Source organism: Glandiceps talaboti, chromosome 11 (assembly GCF_964340395.1).
Source record: "Glandiceps talaboti chromosome 11, keGlaTala1.1, whole genome shotgun sequence".
NCBI classification, from domain to species: domain Eukaryota; kingdom Metazoa; phylum Hemichordata; class Enteropneusta; family Spengelidae; genus Glandiceps; species Glandiceps talaboti.
The window spans coordinates 6,547,012-6,573,758 of NC_135559.1; the positions used below are offsets into that span (position 1 = coordinate 6,547,012).

Sequence of the window (26,747 nt, forward strand, 5' to 3'; positions counted from 1 at the left end):
TTTACAACGTTGAAGGTTTAAAGTCTAAGGTTTAAATCAAGAATTAAGGTTACTGAGATAAAAAAAAACAAAAAAAAACGTACAGTGGATTTCACAAAACCGTCTTTTCTGTTTGACACAATCACAATGAAACCAATAAGAAACTGTATATGTCACACTTCAATAGCAAGATTGCATTTTTTTGCGACATTTAGTCTAAATGAAATAAACCATTTCAATGTATCGCAACTCCATGCAAACATTTCTTCTTATCAAACACCCCGATGAAGGACGCGTAAAATTGTCATTAGCGGTGTTCATTTGATGTGTACGTGTATGATGGCATATGTAGTTCATTTCAGACAAAGTGTAGCAAAAGACTACTCATTCAATCTTGCTATATTTAAGTGTAGTATGTCCAGTTTTTTATTGGCTGAACGGTATTGTGAAATTTGCTATACTATAGGCGATGGGAGTACGTATCTCAGATCACCATAGAAAAGAGTGCTTACTTACTTACTTACTTACTATTATAGTATTTTTGTTGCAATGAAACATTGCTCGATGGCAGAATGTACATGGGAATGGGACCAAATTTTCTGAAAGTTAAAGTTCTTAAAAATCTCTTAAAACTTTGAAATGATAAAAAGAAATGTTGGATTCTCCGCCTTGTAACCGTTTTCAAGGAAATCGCAACAATCTTTTATTTTTAATGTCCCTATAATTAACACATTATTCAGCGGCCAGGTATTGGTCCAGGATCGAAAGTGGTAACATTCGAATTCTCTTGCAGAGATTTGTGCACCAGCCCTGACTTTTCAGACTCAATGTCGCAAATATTGCTGTCTTAAAGTGTAGAATGTGCAGTTGCTTGTGATTATTAGTTTCTACATGATTATTTGATGGTACCAAACAGCTGTAGAGCCAGTAAACAGTGACCTGCAATGCGCTGTAAATCCTATCAGGCCTAATAAAAAAAATGTGTCGTTCCGGTTACGCTCAATTTTAGAATAGCTGAGGTTGGTAGATTTTTACCGAAATTATCGCATATTATACATGCATGCATGCATGCATACATACATACATACATACATACATGCATGCATGCATGCATGCATGCACGCACGCACGCACGCACACACACGCACGCACGCACGCTCGCACGCACACACACACACACACACACACACACACACACACATACATACATACATACATACATTCATGCATGCATGCACGCACACACACATCATACATACATACGTACGTACGTACGTACGTACATACATACATACATACATACATACATACATACATACATACATACATACATACTAATAATTGCTTTCATGTAATACGCAGTGCAATTATACCAAAAACATTATTGCACATTCCGTTTGAGCTTGCCAACGTTTCATGTCTATGAAGTCACGTGAAAGCAGTTACGTGAAATTTGCTGTTTCTGGTAAACATGATGTAGGAAAATAACAGAGTCCCATGACGTACCGGGGGGGGGGGGTATTTCCAATGGGTATTTACCCCTGCATCTCGTATCTTCTGCCGCATGCGCACTTCAACTTGATATACCAGAGAGCACCCCAAACACCCCCACACATACCCGGCCAAGTACGTATGTGTATACTCCACACGTACATTTACACTTATGCTACATTGTGGTCTGTCATGCCATTGACAGAAGTACGATGCGTTGCAATTTTAGTAACTGATAAATCGATTTTTTTGTTGTTGCTTATACTGTTAAACTCTGTAGAGTTAAATCCAGGACCATTCGCCATGAAAGGTCAGCTAACCTTCACCAGTTCGTGAAGGGTCTATGCCTTAAATGACATCTCACCCTCTAGGAAGTCAGTGACGTCACCACTACGTCAAATACATGAGTAATACGAAATTAGAGTCATTCGTTTATGAAATTTCAAGTGTCAAGAGGCTGTTCGAAGTAAGTCCTAAAATATAATTTCCAACAGTTACTGTATTTATCGTCTGGGAAGTCCATTTGCTAAACTACAGAGGGCGCTATGATCAGTCGTCGTGAACTGTTGTCGATGACTTCAAGAAAGTCCTAAATTCTGAAAAAAAAAGAATTAAATGATTGTGAATAAATACAATTGTTGCACTTTTAAAACACAGATGCGATGAAAAGTAATAAGCAACACTACATGAATAATAAATGAAAAAAATGATCAATTAACGGTACCGGTGTAATTAGAATTAATAAATCATTTAGAAAACGATTAAATTGCCAATTATTATAAATTAATTGCAATAGTTTTATCACATATATATCACATGATACCAGCTTATTAATTATTTACAAAAATGAGATTAAAAACGAGTGTTCTAAATTGCATGGTCTCAATAAAACTCCACCTAAACGGTTCAAAAAATTCGACCAGCTTTCCCCTGTTAAAACAATATCATCAGGTCTGCAATAAATTTATAATCTGTCTGCCTATCTGTTTGTCTGTCTGCCTGCCTACCCGCCTGCCTGCATGCCTACCTGCCAGTCAGCCAGTTTAGATCTGTTTGTCTGTCTGTCTTTCTGGTTATCTATCTGCCTGTCTGCCAGTCCATCTGTCTGTCTGCCTGTCTGTCTGTCTGTCTGTCTGTCTACCTGCTATTCAGTCTGTGTGCGTGTCTGTCTGTCTGTCTGTCTGTCTGTCTGTCTGTCTGTCTGTCTATATGTCTATCTGTGTTAGTGTGCCTGTGTGTCTGTCTGTTTCTGTCCCTCGGTCGTCTGTCTCGTGATCTGTATCTGTCTCTCTATGCATATAATATATATTTCTTACCGTTAAAATGAATTCGACCGTCACCATTGATATCTAGATCATTAGTCATTGTCTCGACTTCGCTTTCAGAGAAAGCTTCTACAGAAACCAACACGTGTTTTATCTCCTCTGTATGCATATATCCTTTACCGTCCATGTCAAACACACGAAATGCTTCGCGGATTTCCTCCTCGTGATCTTCGTGACTAAGAATTCTTGTCAAGATGAGCAGAAAGTCATCGAAGTCAATCCTACCACACCCTGTGAAAACACAAAATATATATGGAGGTAAAAGTGTTCACGCTTTTGTTCCCAATAATTTCTTGACGGTTTTATACTGATAACGATAATTAATGTTATCCAAAGGGAATAACCGGTGCATGGTTTATATCACGTCATGAAACGCAAATTCATATAATAAATATATTATGAATAATAACTGACGCTGCCAGTAGCTGGTATCGAGGTTCAAAAACCACTAGCCCAATACTCACTGTCAACGTCAACTTCGTTCCTAATTTGCTGCAAGTCTGCTTCTGTAGGGTTTTGCCCAAGTGTTTTCAACAATGTTCCTACGTCTTTAGCTGAGATAAAACCGTCTAAATCCTCATCGCACTGTTCGAAAGCATCTTTGTATTCTGACGAGGGAAAATAATTGAACGATTCGGTTGATAGTTGTAGATGACGATATATATATATATATATATATATATATATATATATATATATATATATATATATATATATATATATACATGTGTGTATATATATTCATATGAATGTAAGTGTCTCTCTTGAAAGAACAGTGCTCTATGCAAATATTAGTAGCAGAGCATTATAAACTTACATACGTCTATATATATACCGTTGTATGTATGTATGTATGTATGTATGTATGTATGTATGTATGTATGTATGTATGTATGTACTACATATACATGTATATGCAAAATACATATACTAAGCAGTTTTATTTGAATACACATACATACATACATACATACATACATACATACATACATACATACATACATACATACATACATACATACATACATAAACACACACACACATACATACATACATACATACATACATACATACATACATACATACATACATACATACATACATACATACATACATACATACATACATACATACATACATACATACATACATACATACATACATACATATATTACCGATAACGAGCAAGATATTGTGAAATAATTTAATCTTCATGTAACAAGCATACATTGACATTTCGCTTTGCAACAAAATTAGTTGTTTGTGAGATGTGTTTTGTAATTTCAACTCATTCTCAATTCATTATCTTACACTATTGATAGGTAAAGTAATGGACGAGTGAAATCGGTCACCAAATTAAAGTGAGTGTGTAGTTTGTATTTTTTTACATGTCACCATAAAACCCAAGCAGAGTGGGGTAAAGATCAACTAATCAACAGGTGGCCATTCTAACTATAAGACCTATCCGTAAACGATACTTAAATAACCGTATCTCGTTGCCTTTAGAAATTGAAAGTATATTTATATTATTATTATGCAAATGAACCCTCTGTGTGCGATATTCCATTAATATTATGATATGAATTATATGTCGTCTGCTTCGATGCCAGTCGTCAATTCTACTATTATTAGCAATGTCTCGCCACTGCGCTTGATTAATTTGAATAATAAGTAAATTTACAAACCAGTCGATATATTCATTTTGAGTACAGTTTGCCAAAACATTTTTACAAAAATTTACAAAAGAAATGGATTATGTTGTGTCCCTGATGGGACATGTTCATGCCATCTTTTTCACACAGTGACGATTTTAAACCCAACAAGAAACGTTTACAGAGGTGTCGCACTTCAGTTGGGATATAGAAACAGAGAAGTATACCTTATCAGTCGGACAGTACTCGTAAATAATTGAAGCCATTAATATTATTAAGTTCATGTGTAATCGCTTCAGAAGAAGCCTGTTTCTACTGCAGCTGCACTGTAAAACACAAGCAATGCTTATCATTTTCAACGAATAGAGACAGGTGGTGTTTGTGCTGTGCCTCTGCTGATAAAACGCGTGTGTGTCTCTCTGTCTTTAGGTAATGAAAAATATTCGTGTCCCATGAGAGAGAATAAAACAGTATTAAATCCCGTAAATTTCTTTCTATTGCGTGTAAATACAATTTGCTTAACTTGACACGTTCATAGATGGTGGCTATGCTTACTGAAACATGCTATCATTGTTACTGGTAGTATTACACTAACGTTTTATGCATGTGATGTGTGTCTCTTCGAAACCAGGCTACAGTTCACTTGTTTATGAATTCTTGTGTGTTAGTGACTTTTAGATCAGCCATGTTGTGGTTCTCTCAAGCTTGAAAACAAACTATCAAGAGTGCGGTAATCGGCTTACCTTCAATTTGGTTGGGTTCGAGTCGGAAATCCTTTGCCTATGGGATAAAAAAGAAAGTATTTTAAGTCATCATGAAGAAAAGTCTGCAAAGAAACCTAATGTTATAAACTGGTGAATAGTAGCTATTCAAGTTATTTCTTAAAGGGTTCAATGTCTCTTTGTTTGCTTGTTGAATTCGTGAAGAGGTTTAAAGAGCGAGTGTAGAACAATTTCACCATCCGTCTGCGCTAGGAGCGGGTAGTGACTTTAATATTAGGGGGCCCAAACCTCTTTTTACAACTGAAAGACTCGATGAAGCTCTGCTAGTAATTTTTGCTTATTCGATGATCCCTATTGAAAACTGGGCGCTTGTGTAAGCATACATAAAGTAACATTTTTTTAAATGCTATCAATGTTTTTAATTTAACAATCGGTCATAATTACTGTGACGTAGTAATGGATATATATTCTTAAAGCTGACGGTCGATTTGTTGTAAAACATGCTTTTTTTTAAAAAAAATACGTAACAAACACGATTTAGCTTTTCACCTACACACTATGGCAATAATCAGGCGTAGATACCACTGCCTGAAATTGATGAATTTTCGGTATAAAAGATAAAAGTTTCGTACCCTTTATAAGCCAATAGAAGGCTCTGTTTTGTATCATTTAGGATAGCTGTTTGTCTTTTCCAGTTTATGTGTTGTTTTCCTTATTACGTATACCGAGCTGTGAAATGATTACTCTTTTTATAGGACAATAAGTAGATATGTTGATAACAGAGATGAGATCTTTTGCCAGCCATCAAGCTTCAACCATTATCACATTACAAATTTAATTAATTGTATAAATTACTTACCCTTCGATCAGTTTCCTGATATTCGGGGTCAAAGAAACGGTAATCCATGATGCCACTTCTCTCGTATCGTCAATGCCCCATACAATATCTTCATGTGTGGAAAACTGTCCCTTTGTGCATCAAGGGCCGACATATATTTGCATACTACGCCGTAGGGTTGGGCTACTACCTACCAAATACTGTACCCGCATATAAGCATGCCAAAAACAGAATCACCAATACACTCGTAGAAGCGAACACATAATTTGCATGACAAAGGATCTCGAATGGGATACCGCTAACTCTCTGTATGAGGGATATTTATGGTCTTGTGACACGGTCAGCCAGTTGGCAGCTTTTTATTTATGTTCACTGCATATTCTCAATGTGCACACGCTGCATAGAATCAAAGAAAACAACAACAAGGCCAGTTTCAGCAATAAAATACTACCGCATGCGCACTGATCATTGACGTTATTTACTCTACATTAGCCATCATGGCAGTCGATCGGTGAGGTCGCGCCTCTCAGTCAACAGGTGGTCCACTTGGTGATTTCCATTATTAACTAACACATATGTCGTGTTTTTGTTTTAAGGATAGTTTTCAATAGCTATTGCACTTGAAATTATCATTGACGATTTAATGATACAATTACAGGAATAGATGGATCTGGCTTCAAATTTTGTTAACATTTACAATGTTGATTAGATAGTCTATTATAAATATTAATAATATACATTTTATTATCCCAAATCAATTTTAGTATTTCAAATGGAGTTCGACTGGTACAATACCAAGTGTTAAAGCAGGAGGGAACCGGAATGATGGGGGGGGGGACATGCACTGTTCGGTAGGGTCAAACTGAGCATTACCCTTCTTACGTCATACACATGGTTTTCTTTATGATTACTTGAACCCAGCCTGAACCAGAACGTGATGGGTACGTTCGTACCCACACTTTAGTGATAATGCCTAGTAAAACAAATTATGTGGTTCCGATTACGCTCAATTTTAGATAAGATGGGGTAGGTAGATTTTTATGGGGTTTTTTTGTTTTATATTGTTTTCTGTGTGAGTGTCGTTTCCATTGTTTTCTATATGGTCTCTGTGTTGTTTATTTCTTCTCATCAGATGTACAGTCATTACAGATTGGAAGAACAGTTTTATATTGTCTTTTTAAATTGATGTCAATTTCCACACCCACTATTTCTCGTGAGACTTCACAGTTTTTTGCGATTTTATTTTTTTTTCTCGAATACGTAAAAAAAGGTTTAGGGTCGGCAGCGAAAAGCTAGGTGGGTTCGGGTAACCAGAACCAAACAATTATTTTTGTAGGCCTAAGCTAACCACTCGACCACAATAATTTGATCGTCACGATTATTAAATTTTGCACAGTAATATCACATAAAATGAATAATAGAAGAGGCCAATATTTCATTCCGATTACAGTGTCATTTCACATGTGACAGAGCAAGACAAATGACAAAAATTTAGACGAGTTCGGGTTTTTTAACATTTAATATCTGTTTACTCTAATAATTTGACTGAATGCCGCCAGGGCAACCGATGTTGGGATTTCAAGCTATACGCTGCGCTGTATGGAATGTCCAAAAATAAATGAGTCCCATAAGTTATAACCGTTGACGTCATTGATATTATATTTCGGAATATCCATCATGACAAAGTGACATAAGGAGACTATGTAGGCGATGCAGGCAATGTAGGCAATGGCACATTTAGAAATTATACCATACTCAAGCCAAGTTATTGTCTTTGAACAGATTATTTTACTTCGTTAAGCTGCAAAATACTCGTGACCTAGGGGGTTTGCCACTACCCGTCCAGCGACTTGTAGTGACAAGCCCCCCCCCCCCTTACCTGTAGGTCACGAGTATTTTCTTCAGCTGAACTAAGACAGATATTGGTCTAATGATTTCCCAATTTCTTTTTAGCCAAGGAAAATACTCGTGACGTATTTGCAGCTACGAGTCGAAAGATGAGCAGTGAGACCCCTTAGGTCACTCGGAATAAAAAAAAACAGTCGGGAATGATGTATCCGCGCAGGCATGATTTATGGAAATTGGGGCAGATTAATAGCAACTTTGAACAGTTTGATTCGTATTTCGAGCGCCACAGAACAATGACCTACGTATATGCGAGTTGTTGTGACGTAGAACGACCAGTGTACTGATAAATCCCATCATTTTTGTTCGAACGCGTCCACTTTGCTTCAAGGTACAATTAGATGTTATTTTCCGATACAGTTTCATTCTTTTAGCCAAGGAAAATACGAGTAACTTAAGGGTCTTTCTCAATACGAGTCACTAGTCGAGCAGCCATAGTGACATCCCTGTAGGTCACGAGTATTTTCAACTGAATAAGTGTAATATGAAAGTTGGGACACCTATAATGACGATTTGGACCGTTGGAACTCATATTTCAACTTAGCACAGCAGAATCAGTGACGTATACACAGGTTGTCGTGACGTAGAACGACCAGTGTATAACCTATATTTTCTCTTCAAAGACAATAACTTGGCTCGTCCATGGCATTATGTTGAATTGAAGTGCGGCTGCATAATTTGATAATAAGAAGGAGGGTGAGAATGAAATTTAATGGACGTAGTATAGAGAGAGAGAAAGAAAGAAAGAAAGAAAGAAAGAAAGAAAGAAAGAAAGAAAGAAAGAAAGAAAGAAAGAAAGAAAGAAAGAAAGAAAGAGAAAGAAAAGGAGGGATGGAGGGGGTGAGGGAGAAAGAACGAAAGAAAGAAAGAGAGACAGAACGAAAGAAAGAACCTTTGAATGAGTAGACAGTGAGAGCTGACAATCAGCTAACATATTTAATCAGCCTGGCACATCTTAAGTTGTAAATCGAGTCATTATATTAGGCTAGGGCCTTAACGGCAATTAACTACTAACAGTACAACGCCAAAATACAATTATATAACTCCATATAACTATGGGACTGTCATTATTTGTCGAATTATGTTGTAGCATATGATTGATTGAGAGACACCTAGTATAATTAAGTATAATGTGTTAAATTAGTTATTGAGTATATCGCAGAAATATGGCAAATATGCATGGGATTAAATTTTTTATGTAATATTGACATTGTAAATTGCACCATGTTTTTATGTTTAACTTCTAAATTGGTATTATGATATGTAAAATATTTGTACATTGATGAATCCTGCTAATATTCACATTTCGACCAAAAAAAACAGTCTGTAGGTTATGGTCATGACGACGGTAGATGTATTGTAGAGTTTGCAATTCTTTTATTATATAATACGTAGTTCTGCAGTGCCACAGGTATATATTCTCATGTGATGTCCCTGCCACACCTTCAGATCATACAGATGCACATATGTGTGAAGAGTTTGTCGCTGCCACACGTTCACATGTGGGGTTGTTCCTACCACATGTTCACCATAACACGATCATACCTGTGTAGTTACCCCTACCAGAAGCTAACGTGAGGTTGTCTCCGTCGCAATTGTTAGCGTTGACCCCCGGGCCCCCACCGTCGTCATGAGGTTGTCCCTGCCGAGTCACGTTCAGATGTGAGGTTGTCCCTGCCACACATTCACGTGTGAGGTTGTCCCAGCTGCCACACGTTTACATGAGAGGTTGTCCGATCCCTACCACATGCTCACATGAGAGATTGTACCTGTCACAAGTTCACATGTGAGGTTCTCCCTACCACACGTTTATACTTGAGAGGTTGTCATTGCCACACGTTCACTTCCGAGGTTGTCCCTGCCACACGTTCACATTTGAGGTTGTCCTTGCCACACGTTCACTTGAGCCTGTCACACGGTTCACCTGTGAGGTTGTCCCTGCCTCATGTTCAGATGTGAGATTGTTCCTGGCGATGTCTTAGGGCGAGATCAATATTTCCATGTAGGATAAAAAAAATTGGATTATTTTGGTTAGTGGGGGGGGGGGTGAATTATGTTAGTTCTCATCATACAAAACGATCTTATTTACTTTTAATGGAATCTGTTTGTAACCCTAAATACAAATATTTCTATAAAGAAATGTCAAATGGAGAAGTGGAATTTTCAGTAAATTAAACGCTTGGAACCATCATGTTTTTCTCACTACGTACGTACAGACTTTGTATTCATAGCACTACATACTGATTTGAAATTGATTGTGTCGTTTCAATTTTTTTTCATTTTAACCAATGAAGATAGAAGTGGGTGTGGGGCGGGGAGGTCTGACGCCTGATGAAAAGAATTTGTTGTTCTTCACCCTACATTGAAATAGTGATCTCACTCCTAGTAAAGGCCTTACTTATATTGGTAGTACAGGTATTGATAACATGATAATGACGAATTCTTCCTTCTCATGCTTCACGTTACATTTGGTAAGAAAGTTCATTCAACTATCCAACAATTACACAATAAAATTCACACAAAAATTATAAAAGTTAGGGTATATTAACAAAATACCAAACATTCCAAAAACATGCATTAGGTGGTTTGACATTTTCAACTGAATCATCACGTGATTCAATGTAGCTCTAGACTGACCATGATTGATCAGGATTATCTCAATTTGAATGTCGTATAATTGTATTATGCCATTTCGGATATCAGCATAAAATAATTTAATTACACATTCATATTTATATAGTACGTAAAATACACATCGGAAAATTACAATCCAAGTACGAAGGGTCGTAACATCATATCTTTATGGACGGTGACATATGTGTTAAAAATGATGACTTGAATGTAAAACACAGAATACATTAACCACAGTTAAAATTTATTGCGATATTAATACATAAAAAAATGTCGTAATTTTTTTTTTGGCGCCAGACTTTCTGTATTTTTTTTATTTCGATGATTTCAGTTTTTTTTCAGTTTTTTTTCAGTGAGAACTCTCGCTATAACTTGCTAAACAAGATTCAACAATTTGAAGATATGAAATTGCATAAGTTCATGCATGTGAGAGACAAAAGTGCCAATGGGAAGGGGGGGGGGCTTGCATATCGTGATCATAAGATGAATAACGGCAAAGTTCTAGAACTATATACTAAGTATCTAAGATATTGTGTAGTATTTATACCCGGTCCATATACATATGTATTGAGCACTGTTCACTCCAGCATAGACATTTTACATATACAGATGTTTATATATATATATATATATATATATATATATATATATATATATATATATATATATATATATATATATATATATATATATATATATATATATATATATATATATATATATATATATATAGTATTGGTAGTACTGGAACTCTTTCTTGGGTGTAACTCGGAGTTTCACGCATATTGCGATCATCAGACACTCGTGAGTGTCTGATGATCGCAATATGCGTGAAACTCCGAGTTACACCCAAGAAAGAGTTCCAGTACTACCAAAACTATTACGCTCTGCCACTGCGGTATAGAGCACTGTCTTAGCAGATTGATACTCACCGAGTTATATATATATATATATATATATATATATATATATATGTGTGTGTGTGTGTGTGTGTGTGTGTGTGTGTGTGTGTGTGTGTGTGTGTGTGTGTGTGTGTGTGTGTGTGGATGTGTGTTTCTTGGGATACACACATTTACTATTTCTTTGTACATTTTAGCATGACACAACATTCTTGACAAACAATTCTACGATTGAAAATTTGCCAGTGACAAATATCTTCAAATCAGCGTGCAAAGTAGTCCATTTATTTAAAATGTGATATCAAAGTCTACACCCCCTGTTATATGCTCTACTATATAGTCTTCCTGCTGTAATCAAGCACGCATAACGAGTAACAGGCAATAACCTCGACAACTGATACCGAACTTATTTTTATTGAAGAGCGCCCTCTATGGTGATTAACAAACATTTGTATTCGCCAAAATACAGCTGTATCTGCGTAGTAATTCATAGTGAGACAAAGAACGGGTAATTAATATCTTAGTAAATGTAATGCGTACGACGATTTGTCAAGTTGAGACCATTTTATTGCCAATATTGCTTACATGCCATATCTACACGACTATTTATAGTTTTATCAGACTTCACTTCTATACATGCATGTATATATCTAATGTGAATAGATTGAATGCAATTAAAATCCAGTCTTTCATCATCTTCAAAAAAAAAAACAGCAATAAATACTATTACTGTTAAATTACACACCAACACTGAACTATACAAGCAATCGTTTTGGAAGCTCGGAAAACAATGAATAAATCAACATCAAAATGGTAGAAAAAACTAGAAAAAGCTCAGAATGAAATGAACATTGACAATAATACATTAATTACAGTGTATAATAGTGCCATATCTAGTAGTACATTTCACGCCAATTAAAATTCCCATGTAGAGAATGAATTACAATGTTCATTTCTGGAGTATATATGTGGTGGGAGATCAAGAATTGATGGGAAATTTTCAATAATTTATAGTTCATATAACATTGCCTAGGAACAGGATGGAGAAAATCGAAGTAGTAAGTTATATTTATAGAACTGCGCCCTCAACGACAATAGCATCAACTTGTTTGAAGAGCGTCCTCAATGGCGACGAATACATTCAATTATCATACATATTCTGTACATCTATAATCAAAAGATTGCACATTTGCATATTATGACATAGATTTTGTCGTCAAATGGTTGACAGTTCAAAGATTCAAAAAATCGAGTTGTAGTCAGGAATAGTACTCGATTCATAATACATCTTAAAGCTACACGTAGTTCTTATAATCGTGAGCGCCGCAAACCAGAAGATAAGATATAATACGACATGTTCAGTCAAAACAATTCTTTTTTATTATTTTGCTCTGGTCGCAATTTACGTATCGTATAATCGTGGCTTAATTTTTTACGGATGGCCATGATAGAGGGCGCCATCATCGACTAAAATTAAGCCTGAGAAGTAACTGCAAGTTTAAATTTTCAACAAACTTGCCGCCGTACTAATGTAATAAAAAAAATTAATCTGAAACAGAACACCGTCTCTTGTTCGACAAAAAAATCTTACTAAGAATTGCCTGGTTCGACAACAAATATATATCTTACTATTGTCTAGCTGAAGACAAATCTTATTAACATTGCTGCGTGTATGTATTAACGTCTGCCGCGACACAACTCTTACTAACGTTGCCACGTGTACATCTGTCTCGACATAAATCTCACTAACATTACTACATGGACATATTATCGTCTGGCGCGACAAACAATCTCACAAGCATATGGCGCGCCAAAAATCTGACCAATGTTGTTACATTTTCCTGAGGGACGTACATCGTACTTGAAATTATTTTTGCAAACCGGCGCCAGACGATAAAATGTAGAAATGTTAGTAAGAGTTTCAATTTTTAGAGCCAGACTACGTTCTGTTTGAAGATTAAATGGGTTCTTTTGTAAAATTATATCCAGTGAGAAGAAAATTGAAAGAATAAAGAATGTATTGCCGGAGATCATAATAACCAGAATTGAACATAAGACTGAAAACCTATATATTTTCAACACTAGAGTATGTTTACTATTTCACAAAAAAAGACTAAATATTACGAATTATCAAGTCTGTTGCACTGTTAATGTACAAAGAGACATTTTATATAGCTGCTTATTTTCGCGGTTTTTTTTAAAGCGCGAATTAAGCGAAAATAAGTCTTTGGCAAAAATTTGCAAGTTTACAGTATTCTTCATCAAATACTATTTTTAACGGGAATTAGAAGGGTCTAGAAAAAAAATGGACTAGTTTGATTGACATTGATGACACAAATGAGACAACTATCTAATAGTTACATTTCTAGTCTGGTTACTTCGATGACATCATTGTCACAAATTCTGTGGGAAAAAAAGAAGAAAAAAAGAAATGTCTTAGTTATTTTGATACAACTCAAAATCGTTTTGCCACCACCGCAATTTGTATAGATCATTGTGGTGATATATCTTATTCAAGTTATACTCACTGGAAACAAAAAAATATGAAACGTTGATGTAAACGTAACCAATACAGGATTAAATCTCATCGGATCCGAGTTGCGCATCTTCAACTGTGCACATATTTTGAGATGTTTACAGACAGGAATTTGACGTCATCATGTGTAATCCAAAGGCTCTCTGACGTCATCGGGCTGTCCTTGTTGCTTACAATTTGCGATCTGTTGTGAGGATCCCCCGACGTGCCCATGTATTTTGAACGACCACTGAGCTTTATTGAGTAACGAGGGACATAAAGAGAAGCAGATCGATACAAGAGAACATATCAAACCAAGATGCACCATGGGATTACACATAATGCTTGAAAAACCGTAAAACTTTAATACTTCAGTGTTAACCTCTTGTTTGTAAACCATATGGACACCGGAAGATGTGCATTGCACGTCCCGTTGGTATGAAAGCGTCTCGAGTATAAATCAAATTTCTGTACCTCGCCATAATTATCTTTAAAAAAGTTAATTGTAAAATGAAAATAAAATTTTGTTGTCAATTTGTGTAATTATCATGGACAAAGTAATCGACTCAATTCAAATATCATTGTGTGACATACAGTATGTTGATTATACGATAGTTGCGAAATATTACGAGCACAAGAAATCCCTACACAGAATAAAATATCAAAATTAGTCAGTGTTAACAGAATGGAAAAAGAAAATTAAAAAAACAAACAAGAAAACAGACCCATTCAAAACAATGCAAATATATAACACATTAGTCCATTTATAAAGCAAACACATTCATTGTTTGATTAGCTTTATATCAAGAATCTAAATTAGTTAATTTTAAAAATTACTAAAATTAATCGAATGAACAATAAACCAATCTATCAATAAATCAATTCATTAAAACTGATATCGAGTGAGCAAGTCAACGAACAAGCCACACAAAATGGAATTACTGACATGCACACGCGTATGAATAATTGATTAAATTACCGATTAATTATTGTGATAGATATGAGATAATGTAATATGCGGGAAATATCGACCTAGACATACGTCTGACTCTTGGTTGACTTACCCTCATAATTAACTTTGCCATCTCCATCAACGTCTGCTTCGTGGATCATTTCCTCAATTTCATCATCTGTCAAAGATTCACCTAAATTTTTCATGACGTGTCGAAGTTCGTCTGCACTGATAAAACCATCGCCGTCCTTATCGAATACTCGGAATGCTTCTCGAAGTTCCTCTTCTTGGTCTGTTTCTTTCATTTTCTTTGCCATCATATTGACAAATTCCTGAAAGTCGATTGTACCGTTCCCTGAAATAAAAGTATGGAGTCAGACTCTGGATTTCAAAATTACAGCGCATTGCAGGTTATATTTTCTCTGTCTCTGTCTCTGTCTATCTGTCTGTCTGTCTGTCTGTCTGTCTGTTTGTCTGTCTCTGTCTCTCTCCCTCCCTCTCTCTCCCTCCCTCCCTCTCTCTCTCTCTCTCTCTCTCTCTCTCTCTCTCTCTCTCTCTCTCTCTCTCTCTCTCTCTCTCTCTCTCTCTCTCTCTCTCTCTCTCTCTCTCTCTCTCTCTCTCTCTCTCTCTCTCTCTCTCTCTCTCTCTCTCTCTCTCTCTCTCTCTCTCTCTCTCGCTCTCTCTCGGTATGATACATTATCATGGTACAATCAAGCAGAAACCAGTAAGAAACTGCTACATATGCTACACTTTAAGATAGCAAAATGTAATAAATGCACCAAGTTTCTTACTACAGTTTTGTGTGAATGAAATAAGTAAAGCAGACATTCAACGCAGACATCAAAATATTGGCTCCTGCGTGTGTAAATCCATTAGCAGTACATGTATGTTAAAATGGTCCCGCGATAAGTTTCATTCACAAAGACTAAATGTAGCAAGAGCTTGCTACTTGAAAATGTACAACGCGCAGTAACTTCATTATTGGTTTCAGTATATATCAAACTGAGAGAGTGAACACTAACAAGCAACGCGCTGTAATTTCTACTACTGTTCTACTAAATTGGGTTAAAAGTCGATAAGTACTAGATGCCTTAGGCCTAAAGCTATCGCACATTAACAATGTAAGTGTACATCATGGAAGTCTCGAATGAAACGACCTTTAGTTATCATGCAGTTTGATATTAATTCCGATTTCTGGTCGATTCTGATCTCTAACTCTTATTTTATGGCGGGCAATGACTTAACTGTAAACGACGTTAGCACACTAATGGGAACGGTTGCTATTTTATTCAGCTTCTCTTGTATACAGGCGTCGAGAAATCGCTCCGAGTGCAAGCTGGCCGAAATACACGACTAACCGTTCGTTATGTAAAGTTTCTTTGTTGAAAGATGGAGACAGTTTGTAGACAACAAAACCGACAGAACACATTTTCCACAATATTTAAAATATTGACAAAATCTTGTTATTTACTTTACAGTCAATTTCAGTTAAGCTCGTCAAAATAGAGTGTCACAAATATTGACCAAAAATAAAAATAACATTCAATAGCATGGCGTCAGATTTCCAATAATGCACTGTTCAAGATGGCGGCTTCACAACTTCCCTTTTGAAACGTGCGTACGTCAACCTTTTGTTGAATTATCACCTGCAGAATACATGTCAAGTTAACACCTTTGGAGCGTACTTTTGCGTGAAGCTTGTTCGTGTAATGAACATTAGGGTCATCTACAAAATAGGCTCTCAAGGAAGACTGATGGGCCGTCTAAGAAAGGTTAATGTTGTCACATATTTATGTTGTAATTTCATCTGACAACATGGTGTGACCAGATGTGACGTCAGCATGTCACATTGTGTTACAAGCCTGCTGCGTGACATTGACCTACATGTCTGTATGTCAAAGTAAAGTAATGCATGATGCCTTTCAATGTGCGGAACTATGCATCTGCCAAGGTGTCGGAAACGAGGAAGTCTTCATTTATTTATTGTAGGCAGAGAATCTTATTAGTTATTAACAGACTTTGAGGACAAGTTCGGGGATTTTCTCAAATTCATACGGAGACTCCGAGAATTGTCTTTTGCTCTGGCTCTCTTTCAGATTTATTACACTCTAGATCTAGGACACATCGCTTGAGGACGTCACCCCTATTATAATTTTATCAAATCTGTCAATGAATCTGGCATACAAGAGAAGCGAGAACATACATGTAGAATGTATTCAGCAGGCGATATTGTGGACAAATATAATTTTATTTCTGTTCGCAATCTGAGATTTAAATCTTTAGACTCACCGTCAGCATCGACTTCATTAATCATATCCTGAAGTTCAGCTTCTGTTGGATTCTGACCTAGTGACCTCATAACAGTTCCCAATTCTTTGGTTGTGATGGTACCATCGCCATCTTTGTCGAAGAGAGCAAACGCTTCCTTGAATTCTGACAAAACATAATAAAAATATATAGAATCAAACATATGATGCACAATACAGAAAACTCAAGATATTCCATGTATCATGTCCCTTTTCATATTCTTTCACGTCAGCTATTATTATCTGTGACTATCATAACAGATTTTATGTCGGAAATTGATGGTGACAGACATGAAAGATTGTAAACTCAAAAATGTCATTTTGCCAAAGGTTTCATATGTACAGTCCAATTTTAATAGGCAGTGATGTTTTAGCACCCAGCAAGTCTCAAAGTTAACGAATTCTTTTCGCACGTTATATCCATCTTTCAAATTGTAAGTTACTATAGCGTGACAGGTAACCATGGCAACTGCCTTTGTAAATCGTATTATTATCGAGTATAAAACATTTTAAAGCCATATTGATGAGATATAGATTTGGATTTTTTGAATTAATAAAACATATTTTTAAATGAAAAAATAAACAATGTGAAACAACAAAGATCAATACAGTATTTGTAAGTAAAGTCATTAAATGCCAAAACAGTCCTAAACGTTTCAAAAAAGTAAACATAACATTTATTTATGTAAATTGTGCATACATACATACATACATACATACATACATACATACATACATACATACATACATACATATACACATACATACATACATACATACATACATACATACATACATACATACATACATACATACATACATACATACATACATACATACATACATACATACACACATCCATCCATACATACATACATACATACATACATACATACATACATACATACATACATACATACATACATACATACATACATACATACATACATGTAACGCAACACACAATTCTTAATGAGACCATCACTATACATTTTACTAGGTTTCACCAATTCAGTATCAATGAAATTAACAATTATGACTTGTTTTACTCAAAGCTTTGCATATTTCCATGCTGGAAGGCACAGGCCAATCGATCTGATTTTAATGGGATTAAACTATTCTATTTTGTACATTAAATTTTATTGAATGGTTAAAATGTAGTCAATAATTGTGTGTTACGTAATCTCTAAATGCACATCTGTATTCATCGAAGGTATTACTGGAGGCATTTCAGAATACACGTATGCCAATCTACATGATTGACATGTATGTATGTATGTATGTATGTATGTATGTATGTATGTATGTATGTATGTATGTATGTATGTATGCATTGCGTGTGTGTGTGTGTATGTATGTATGTATATATGTATGTATGTATGTATGTATGTATGCATGCATGTATGTATGTATGTATGTATGTATGTATGTATGTATGTATGTATGTATGTATGTATGCATGTATGCATGTATGTATGTATGTATGTATGTATGTATGTATGTATGTATGTATGTATGCATGTCTGCATGTCTGCCTGCATACGTCTGCACGTATCTATGAATCGGTAGGTACGAATCGCATATCGATGTTAATCCACTACTTGCTAGAGATTCCCATAAGGCGATCAAATATTAGAAGTCAATTTAGCCACGCAAATTCCATTGCTATTTATTTTATGAGAAAGAGTATTTAGCATCATTCTCACTCCACAGTCAATGTCGCGAGAAACAAGGAAATTGGTGTATGATAAGGTATATCAATCACCATTGTTGCACTTAATTCAAATTAATAGTTTGTGTAGCCTAAATAAACAGCAATAAAGATAGCTTTACAAAGGCTTTCAGAGGTGACAAATCGGAAAGTGGTGTAATATTACGAAATCTAGGGAAAATCTAGCATTCCCAAGTCTGCGCACGCGTAAACCATGTCTTTGTATTGAATAAGACACCGTCCTTTCTGAAAATTCTGCCATCGAACAAACCACTTTCAACACGTTTGCCAAATAGTAAGACCGTCTCCCGGGACAACGTATGGTTCTCGTGTAATTGAGACAAGAAGTATTAGACAAAAACTGCTTAAATCGTCTCATCCGGCGTCCCACTTTTCCCCTAACTGGCGTCAATAGACTCAGTGTAAAACGTGAGTTAAGCCTTCAATAATAACTTGTAAAAGTCCATGTCGTATGGGGGCAATAAAACCTATGTGATTAGTCAATAGGTATTTGAATAACATTTGACGGAAACACTGTGAGAAGAAAATAGGCCATTGAGACATGATCTCACACATGACTTAGACAAGGGCTTTTATTCACAATATTCAAATTAATAATATGATAACTGGTTATTATTTAAATGAATTAATGTGAGTTTCAACTCTATTAACGAAATTAACGTCTTTTGTCAATTATGATTTCCATTTTTTTAAACTTTTTTTTTTCCATTCGATCTATCTATAGTATATTAATAGTCATTATCTATGTCATAGACGGTTTTTACTCCGTTATTACGGTTTTCACGTGTATAACAATGGAACTATGAAGAGTATACATCTAATTTTGTGACGTCACAATAACTGCAACCAATATGTAGTGTCTCTAATTACATTATGAACAAATATTGCTGAAAATGTTTCAAGTGAAAGGTTGAGGGTGAAAGGTCAAGAATGTCTGTATATTTGGGTGCCCATAAAGCTGAAGAAGTATAAAGGGCCGTTGTGCCGCTTTGGATCCGACGTGCAAGGGGTATTAGTAAAGCGCTTTTGAATACAGTGTGGGAACGCATTATATAAAAACTATTTTTTATTATTATTATTATCATCCGAGAGAAATGTTTAACGTTTTCGTTTTCCGTGCATTTCGCAAAGAAAAATTGATCACCTTCGGTCTAACAAATCAAGAGTGTAACGACGTCGCCGCCTACGTATTATATGGATTTCTATACCAGTCCTCTAGATCTAGGAGGCGCTGTATATTGGAAAGGTCTAGCAATTCTCCGAGATTTGTGACGTAGACTTGAATTATCAATTGATGTACACTAGGCGTTTTGTTGTCCAATTACTTCTTATCTGTGACATTGAAAGTACGATATAATTATACTGACACATTGATATCTTTATTCTCTCGGGATATGCAAATTATCATTTGAATATTAGCTAAGCCAGTCAATACTCAGATGATTGTCCACTTATGGATTTAGAGTGCATTTACTTCATTACAAGTCAACACAATTTGCATAGGTCGATAGTGAGAGTGCTGTTTTTGAAAAGACAGAGGGCTAAAATATCACGTTTTTTATCTTTTAAATTTTCCGTCGGTCAATAACGTGTTTAAGAAAAATTTAATCATTTATGATGTAAATGGGTATGAATGAATTCTGTTAAATTATGAAAGACTCCTCGGAGAAAATGTCACCTCATCATGATGATACATGATCATGACGTAATGGTTTTACTTAAACATTACGTCATCATGTATACATTGTTTGACTTCAAAATATAGTTACAAATACATTTACATTTTGTACTGCATCAAAATGGTCACATAAATCCTAGCTTTCAACCCGAAGTGGAAATTTATTTCGACCTATATCACCTGCATAGATGAGTCTTCATCACAACAGTAAAATTTGTTTCAGAAAAACAGGTTTTTTTTAATCATAGAATAAAATGTTTACGACAATTAATTCCAGAAATGTTGAAATGCAATACTGTATATCGTCAAAGAAAGTGGTTTTTGATTCGTATTATTATCACCACCAAAGAGATGAAATCTTCACCCTATTTAGTCATTATCACGTTTTTGTCGTCGCTGTCGTCGTCGTCGTCGTCGTCGTCGTCGTCGTCGTCGTCGTTGTTGTTGTTGTTGTTGTTGTTGTTGTTGTTGTTGTTGTTGTGTTTACAAATATTTTTCTGTGAGAGATATTTTAATTGCCAACCGACTGGTGCGGATGTGCATATCAATTTCACAGGTAAAATGTTTTCATCAGTAAACGCTGTGTGCATGAGATACACCGTTTCTTTTTCACTGTTATTTTTCAATTAAAGTTTCTTTTTGAACCAATTTCCTACCCGCAAAAAGAAACCACTTGACAGCAGCTGCGATTATCTAATCACAACGTCGAAGGACGTTTAGACGTCTTATTTATGTCTTGTCCAGAGCAGACCACGGAAGTTTTCACTATGAACGATTCATTATCTATTGATGGCATTCATGCATATCGCATATGTCTACATGATGAATGTGTTGTCAGAGGCGACCAAACCAGCACCAATTTGTTAAAATTCATCAAAATACATCGATCTTTCGAGTTCAACTTCCGCCACTACTTGAAAGATTAATTAATCAAATCCACCTGGGAGTTACAAATCACCCGGAATTCTTCTGTATTTAGCTGTCACTGTAATCAACTCTTTGTAAGTCACTGTCATTTACTGAATTAACAGAGTGTGTACATATTTGCCTGGAAATGCTGTCGTTACATATTCCACTCCCTGTATTGATTCACCAACAATGCACATTTCAAACAAACTTCAATCAATCATTTGTATATTGTCAAGCATTAATTATTTAAATCGGATGTCATTTTTCATAGCCTTAGGTAGACATTTTTTGTATTCGAATTGTGTTGGTTATCTTGTTTGATTCCTTCCCCGTCGAGACATACTCTCCGACATGCTCTTTTCTGGCTTCAGATACCCCCCGAGGACTTCGAATTCCTTTATCGTTTCGGAAAATTTGTCAGGAAAAAATGCTTACGTAGTATTGTGATAAATGCTATGATATGCAACATGAAATGTACGTCATTTTCATAGCTAAGGTTGAAACAGTTCAAAATTACACAACAAATTTTTTTTTAATTCTCTTCGACCACGCACACTCCTTACAGCTACTGTATCAATAGTTTTAGCATATAAAGCATTGGTATGACTTTTTGAATTAGTTGTTTTATAATTGATCTAGCTAAATGGAGTACGTAAGTCTTAAAGTGCATCGCATCGCCTATTACTTGGTAAATGTGTGTAGGACATATTGTGCAGATAGGGTCAAAAATACCGTTAGGTACGCACCCAACTTCACTACGTAGTACTTTACAAAGATCAAACGCAGGAACATTAAAGCCCGACACCCTATATTTAGAGTGTAATTACATAGAGTTACAGAAACCAAGTCATTAAAGCCTCACACACTATATATATAGGGTGTAATTACATAGAGTTACAAAAACCAAGTCGCTAAAAATGACACCCTATATTTAGGGTGTAATTGCATAGTTACAGAAACCAAGTCATTAATCAACTCCAACACTCTATATTTAGGGTGTAATTACATAGAGTTACAGAAACCGACCCAAGTCATTAAAAAATGACACCCTATATTTAGGGTGTAATTACATAGAGTTACAGAAACCAAGTCATTAAAGCCTGACATCCTGTATTTAGGGTGTGATTGCATAGAGTTACAGAAACCGGCCCAAGTCATTAAAAATGACACCCTTTATTTAGGATGTAATTACATAGAGTTACAGAAACCGGCCCGTCATTAAAAATGACACCCTTTATTTAGGGTGTAATTACATAGAGTTACAGAAACCAAGTCATTAAAGCCTGACATCCTGCATTTACGGTATAATTACATAGAATTACAGAAACCAAGTTATTTAAGGGTTAAGGCCTATAACACAATGAAGTTCAGAAAGAAGACATACTTTTTCACATTTTTTTTTCACAAAACAGGACATTTCAGATGAACTTTGACACTAACCTTTCAACTGTTCTTCTGACATATCCTCTGTCTTGGTTGTCTGTGGAATGGGAAGTTTAAAAGCTTTAAGGTTAGCCATTTTCACTGGTTTCTCGTCGACAGACTAGAAAAATGATTTTACCTGGTCAAATGTTCTTAATAAACTGAACATTAAAAGATGTAGCATCGATCGACTGATGGCTTAATCGAATAAAAATGCAAAAATATGAATAAATTATATATAATTATTGTATGTTTATTGTTTCAGCACCCTGCCATGTCACGAGACCCAGTGATTACGTCATTATTTTTGTTATGTTATGATATTCTGCATCCGGTCAATAGCGAACACATATTTGGCTTCAAACAATTTAATTCATTTTTCTCTGAAAGATTTAGTTTGATACCACTGTGGTTTTGGATTTATTTTTTACTCAATTTTGATTCACTTGAGCTGACTTATAAATATGGAATAATAGAAATGACATTTTACTAAAATGAATTTATGGCAACGATTTATAGCTTTAAACTATTGAAAGTCACTGTCGTAAAACAACCAGGCGTTTCGTCGTAAATAACCAGGCGTTACGTCGTAAAACGGTCTGACCATTCGTCGTCACAGTAAAATCACCAGGCCATTAGTCGTAAAACTGCCCCAACGAGGTAAAATTACTCAAGCACACGATAATGTTGCATCTTCAAAACATTTTTTTCATGATTAATTATGTCACTGATTGCGTCGTGATCATTATATGCCTTTGACTCAGATTACGGCGACGAAACCGCAGGCGTATATAGTGTCCTTTTGTATACGGTTATCATTTTTTTCTACTGTTCGTGCCATTTTGTGAGCAGCCAATAATAAAAATATAAAACAAAAAATAATAACATATAAAATAATCATTTAAACAATTTTCGTAAGTCCTGTGCAAGTTTAGAATCATATTCGTGACCTTTCACCTGGACTTGCCTTACGATGAAATTCAAGGATAAAGTGTTGTCAACATTGTGGTTTTCAAAAAGACTGCATTTTCCCGCCAAAATAATGTTGAATATTATAGTCATATCTGACGTTTTAAGCTTTGTTTTGGAATAAGGTCATATTCACACTGTAATAACCTTGTTGGTCAACTGATTTCGATCCTTGTGTATGCAAATGACTAAATTCGTCAAAAACGAATAAAAAACAAGATGCTTGTCGTGTTCACTTTCAGTCACATGTAAAAAAAAGCGAATAGGTTAACATAGGCATGAGTGCATAGGAATTCATGACTGGAGACCCAGCATAGATTTAGTCCTGCAGAGATCAACTATTACATCTGCTAGAGGGGGCATGTTAATGCAGGTGCTCTCACAAATACTTAGTTCACCACAACGCAACGATGCAATGTCAGTTATACATGATAATTTATTATAACCAGAGTCATTTATGAAGTGCTCTACGTGTCCGGGTTATCAACGAATTGCCTTGCAACCGTAATAAACAGCCACCGTATCACAAAACACCGGGCTTCTTTGAGAAACGCACAGCGGAAAAACGGGAATAGTGAAAAGACATTGTTTGGAGACAATCATCTAACTGGCGTATATCAATGGCAGGCTTTTATTGCGGCCAACAACGTTTTTTGACTTATCTAAGGTCATTCAAACAAAGTCACTCCAAAAACGAAAAAAGCGGTCAATTTGCCTCTCGGTATATGGGCGTGATAATTCATATGTATATTGACAACATTTCGAGGTCAAAGGCCGATCGAGAACATGCCGAGGTCGCTCAGATGATTTTTAAATTATTATTTTTTTGTACAATGATGTTGAATATCGATATTTTAACTTGCGCTTATTAAAGCACGTGAGATTTAAAAAAAATACATATACCTGGAAATGGCATTAGAGTTTTTTTTTAAAAACTTAATTTGGACCTCGTCATCTGACATTTCGTTGTACTAATGACGGTACAATGCCCGACGATAAAATTAAATATAGCGTTGCGGGGTGGAGAACTTTCCAGTTAACTGAGATTGACATTAAATGATCGCGAGTGCCGGGTCTATAATTGCAATGTACCTTTTAAAAGGTGTAAATTTTTTCAGCCGTTAGTTCTCTCGATTTGATGTTATTCAGCCGACTAGATACGTATAATGAGAAATTTAAGCCGCCTCGGTTGATGAATAAATTGTCCTTTCGCATAATGCATCTCTCCGTGTGTTATGATGAACACTAACTCGTTGAACAAATTCATGACGTGATCTGCTATTTCACGATTTGATACAAGTAGAAGAGGAAATTAATTTACCATGGATCGAAATATGAATACGAAAATTATAAGGCTTGTTTTTGGAAATCACTGTCTCGAATACGTCATATGTGACAACAAGTATTACTATCAAGGTTTGGATAGACGCAATCAGTGTCATAAGCCGTGACGAGTATTCGTAACGCTTCGTGCATTCTCGGTTTGTGAACACCGTTTGTATTTTACCTCACGTAGTTCATTTAAAAGTCCCGTAATAAACGATGTCTTTTGGGATATAAAAAATGTGCATAGCCGTATTAGAGCACTCTTGGTGTTAAAACTCAACAAATGAACGTAGTAAAACTGGGTTTCGACGGCAAAACACGTTTAATGGTGATAACAGCGATCGATTGCGCGGTCAGGACGGGACAGGATCGAACAAGTAAAATGTATTGCGACCTGTGGCCGTACATACCTATAGCCCGAGGTGTGCGTAGAACACGTACAATTACATTGACTGCCTCTATTGACTCATACTTAACCTCGGCGAAGGGGGCATGTAGAGCGATCTACACACCTTAACAGCGGTGTAAACAGAGATACGCTTTATGAACTACTAAAAGCCAATGCACAAAAACATAGGTGTAAAGTCCAGCTTGTTGCTTAGTCAATCAAAAATGAATCTAGGATGCACTGTTGCTATGTCATGTCGATAACTGTTTGAAATCAAATTATATGTCATTGTAGTCATTTACGTTGTGCCTGTATTGTACACATGCCCTTCTTTAAACATTATAACGGACACTTACCATTATCGACGCAGTTACTACAGGTATTCAATCAACAGAATCGAACGTTTAGCTAAGAAGTCGACAGCTGTATGTGTATTTCGACTTGTCTCCTAAAACAAACGCACTTTGTTCGCTTCGATGGCTATTTAGATCCCTGTCTTTTCTTTAAGTAGTCCCTTCCTTTGTACATGTATATAACTGGTTCGTCCTCAAAAGCTCTTCATTCAAATAGCGGTAGCTTCTTTTGTCTCGCGAGACAATATTCTGTGGATATGATGTTACTGTGTGTTCTCGTACTAGGGAGTCAGGTTTGAAGAACCTCCTGGCTAAGCCGCGCTAAGCATACCTGCAGTTATCATGATAAAGGCTAGTACCAACCGTCAACGTAACGGAATTTCACTCAGAGTGCGTACATACATGTGTGTACGGTATAACGCTTCGGGGGAAAACTAGCGTTTCGTTTGACGAGGGGATAAAAGTCACTGATGACGCCATGCACTGAAGATTGAGTGAAAAAAAACGGTAAAATGAGTTAAAATTAAAGCACTCGACATTCAACGAAATCTGCCTTCGTCAAGGACACATACTATAATATGGGAGAGTAGAAAGAAATTTGATTGTGTTCTGTACGAGCAGTCTCAGGAAAACCTTAGAAATTCTGAAATATTGAGGAATTTCCTGTAATGGGCATTCCCTTCTAAACGAGGAGGAATTCTGATATGTATAAGATTTGTCACACCTAGGAAATGCAATGATCAGAATTTAATGAT

The 26,747-nt window shown here is 35.9% G+C and overlaps 2 protein-coding genes across 2 annotated transcripts; both read right to left on the bottom strand.

The window, feature by feature from the left end:
• Positions 1-1,329: 1,329 nt before the first annotated feature.
• LOC144442572 (neo-calmodulin-like) lies at positions 1,330-6,206 on the bottom strand. Its single transcript, XM_078131952.1, has 5 exons — positions 6,029-6,206; positions 5,191-5,227; positions 3,260-3,403; positions 2,787-3,026; positions 1,330-2,066 (listed from the first exon to the last, which is right to left on the bottom strand). Exons 1-5 carry the CDS (start codon positions 6,074-6,076, stop codon positions 2,020-2,022), a joined length of 516 nt encoding a protein of 171 aa, XP_077988078.1. The 5' UTR covers positions 6,077-6,206; the 3' UTR covers positions 1,330-2,019.
• A 5,821-nt stretch (positions 6,207-12,027) lies between these two features.
• Positions 12,028-26,257, bottom strand: LOC144442549 (neo-calmodulin). Its single transcript, XM_078131924.1, has 5 exons — positions 25,996-26,257; positions 22,975-23,014; positions 17,199-17,342; positions 15,022-15,264; positions 12,028-13,845 (listed from the first exon to the last, which is right to left on the bottom strand). Exons 1-5 carry the CDS (start codon positions 25,996-25,998, stop codon positions 13,817-13,819), a joined length of 459 nt encoding a protein of 152 aa, XP_077988050.1. The 5' UTR covers positions 25,999-26,257; the 3' UTR covers positions 12,028-13,816.
• Between the last annotated feature and the right edge of the window lie 490 nt (positions 26,258-26,747).

Coding starts and splice junctions, on each gene's coding strand:
- LOC144442549 (XM_078131924.1), bottom strand. Junction 17,343..22,974: donor GTCAGAAGAACAGTTGAAAG/GTTAGTGTCAAA, acceptor ATGTTTTGTCAG/AATTCAAGGAAGCGTTTGCT. Junction 15,265..17,198: donor TAATGAAGTCGATGCTGACG/GTGAGTCTAAAG, acceptor CTTTTATTTCAG/GGAACGGTACAATCGACTTT.
- LOC144442572 (XM_078131952.1), bottom strand. CDS start 6,076: ATGGATTACCGTTTCTTTGACCCCGAATATCAGGAAACTGATCGAAGG. Junction 3,027..3,259: donor GAACGAAGTTGACGTTGACA/GTGAGTATTGGG, acceptor GTGTTTTCACAG/GGTGTGGTAGGATTGACTTC. Junction 2,067..2,786: donor CGGTCGAATTCATTTTAACG/GTAAGAAATATA, acceptor TTTTTTTTTCAG/AATTTAGGACTTTCTTGAAG.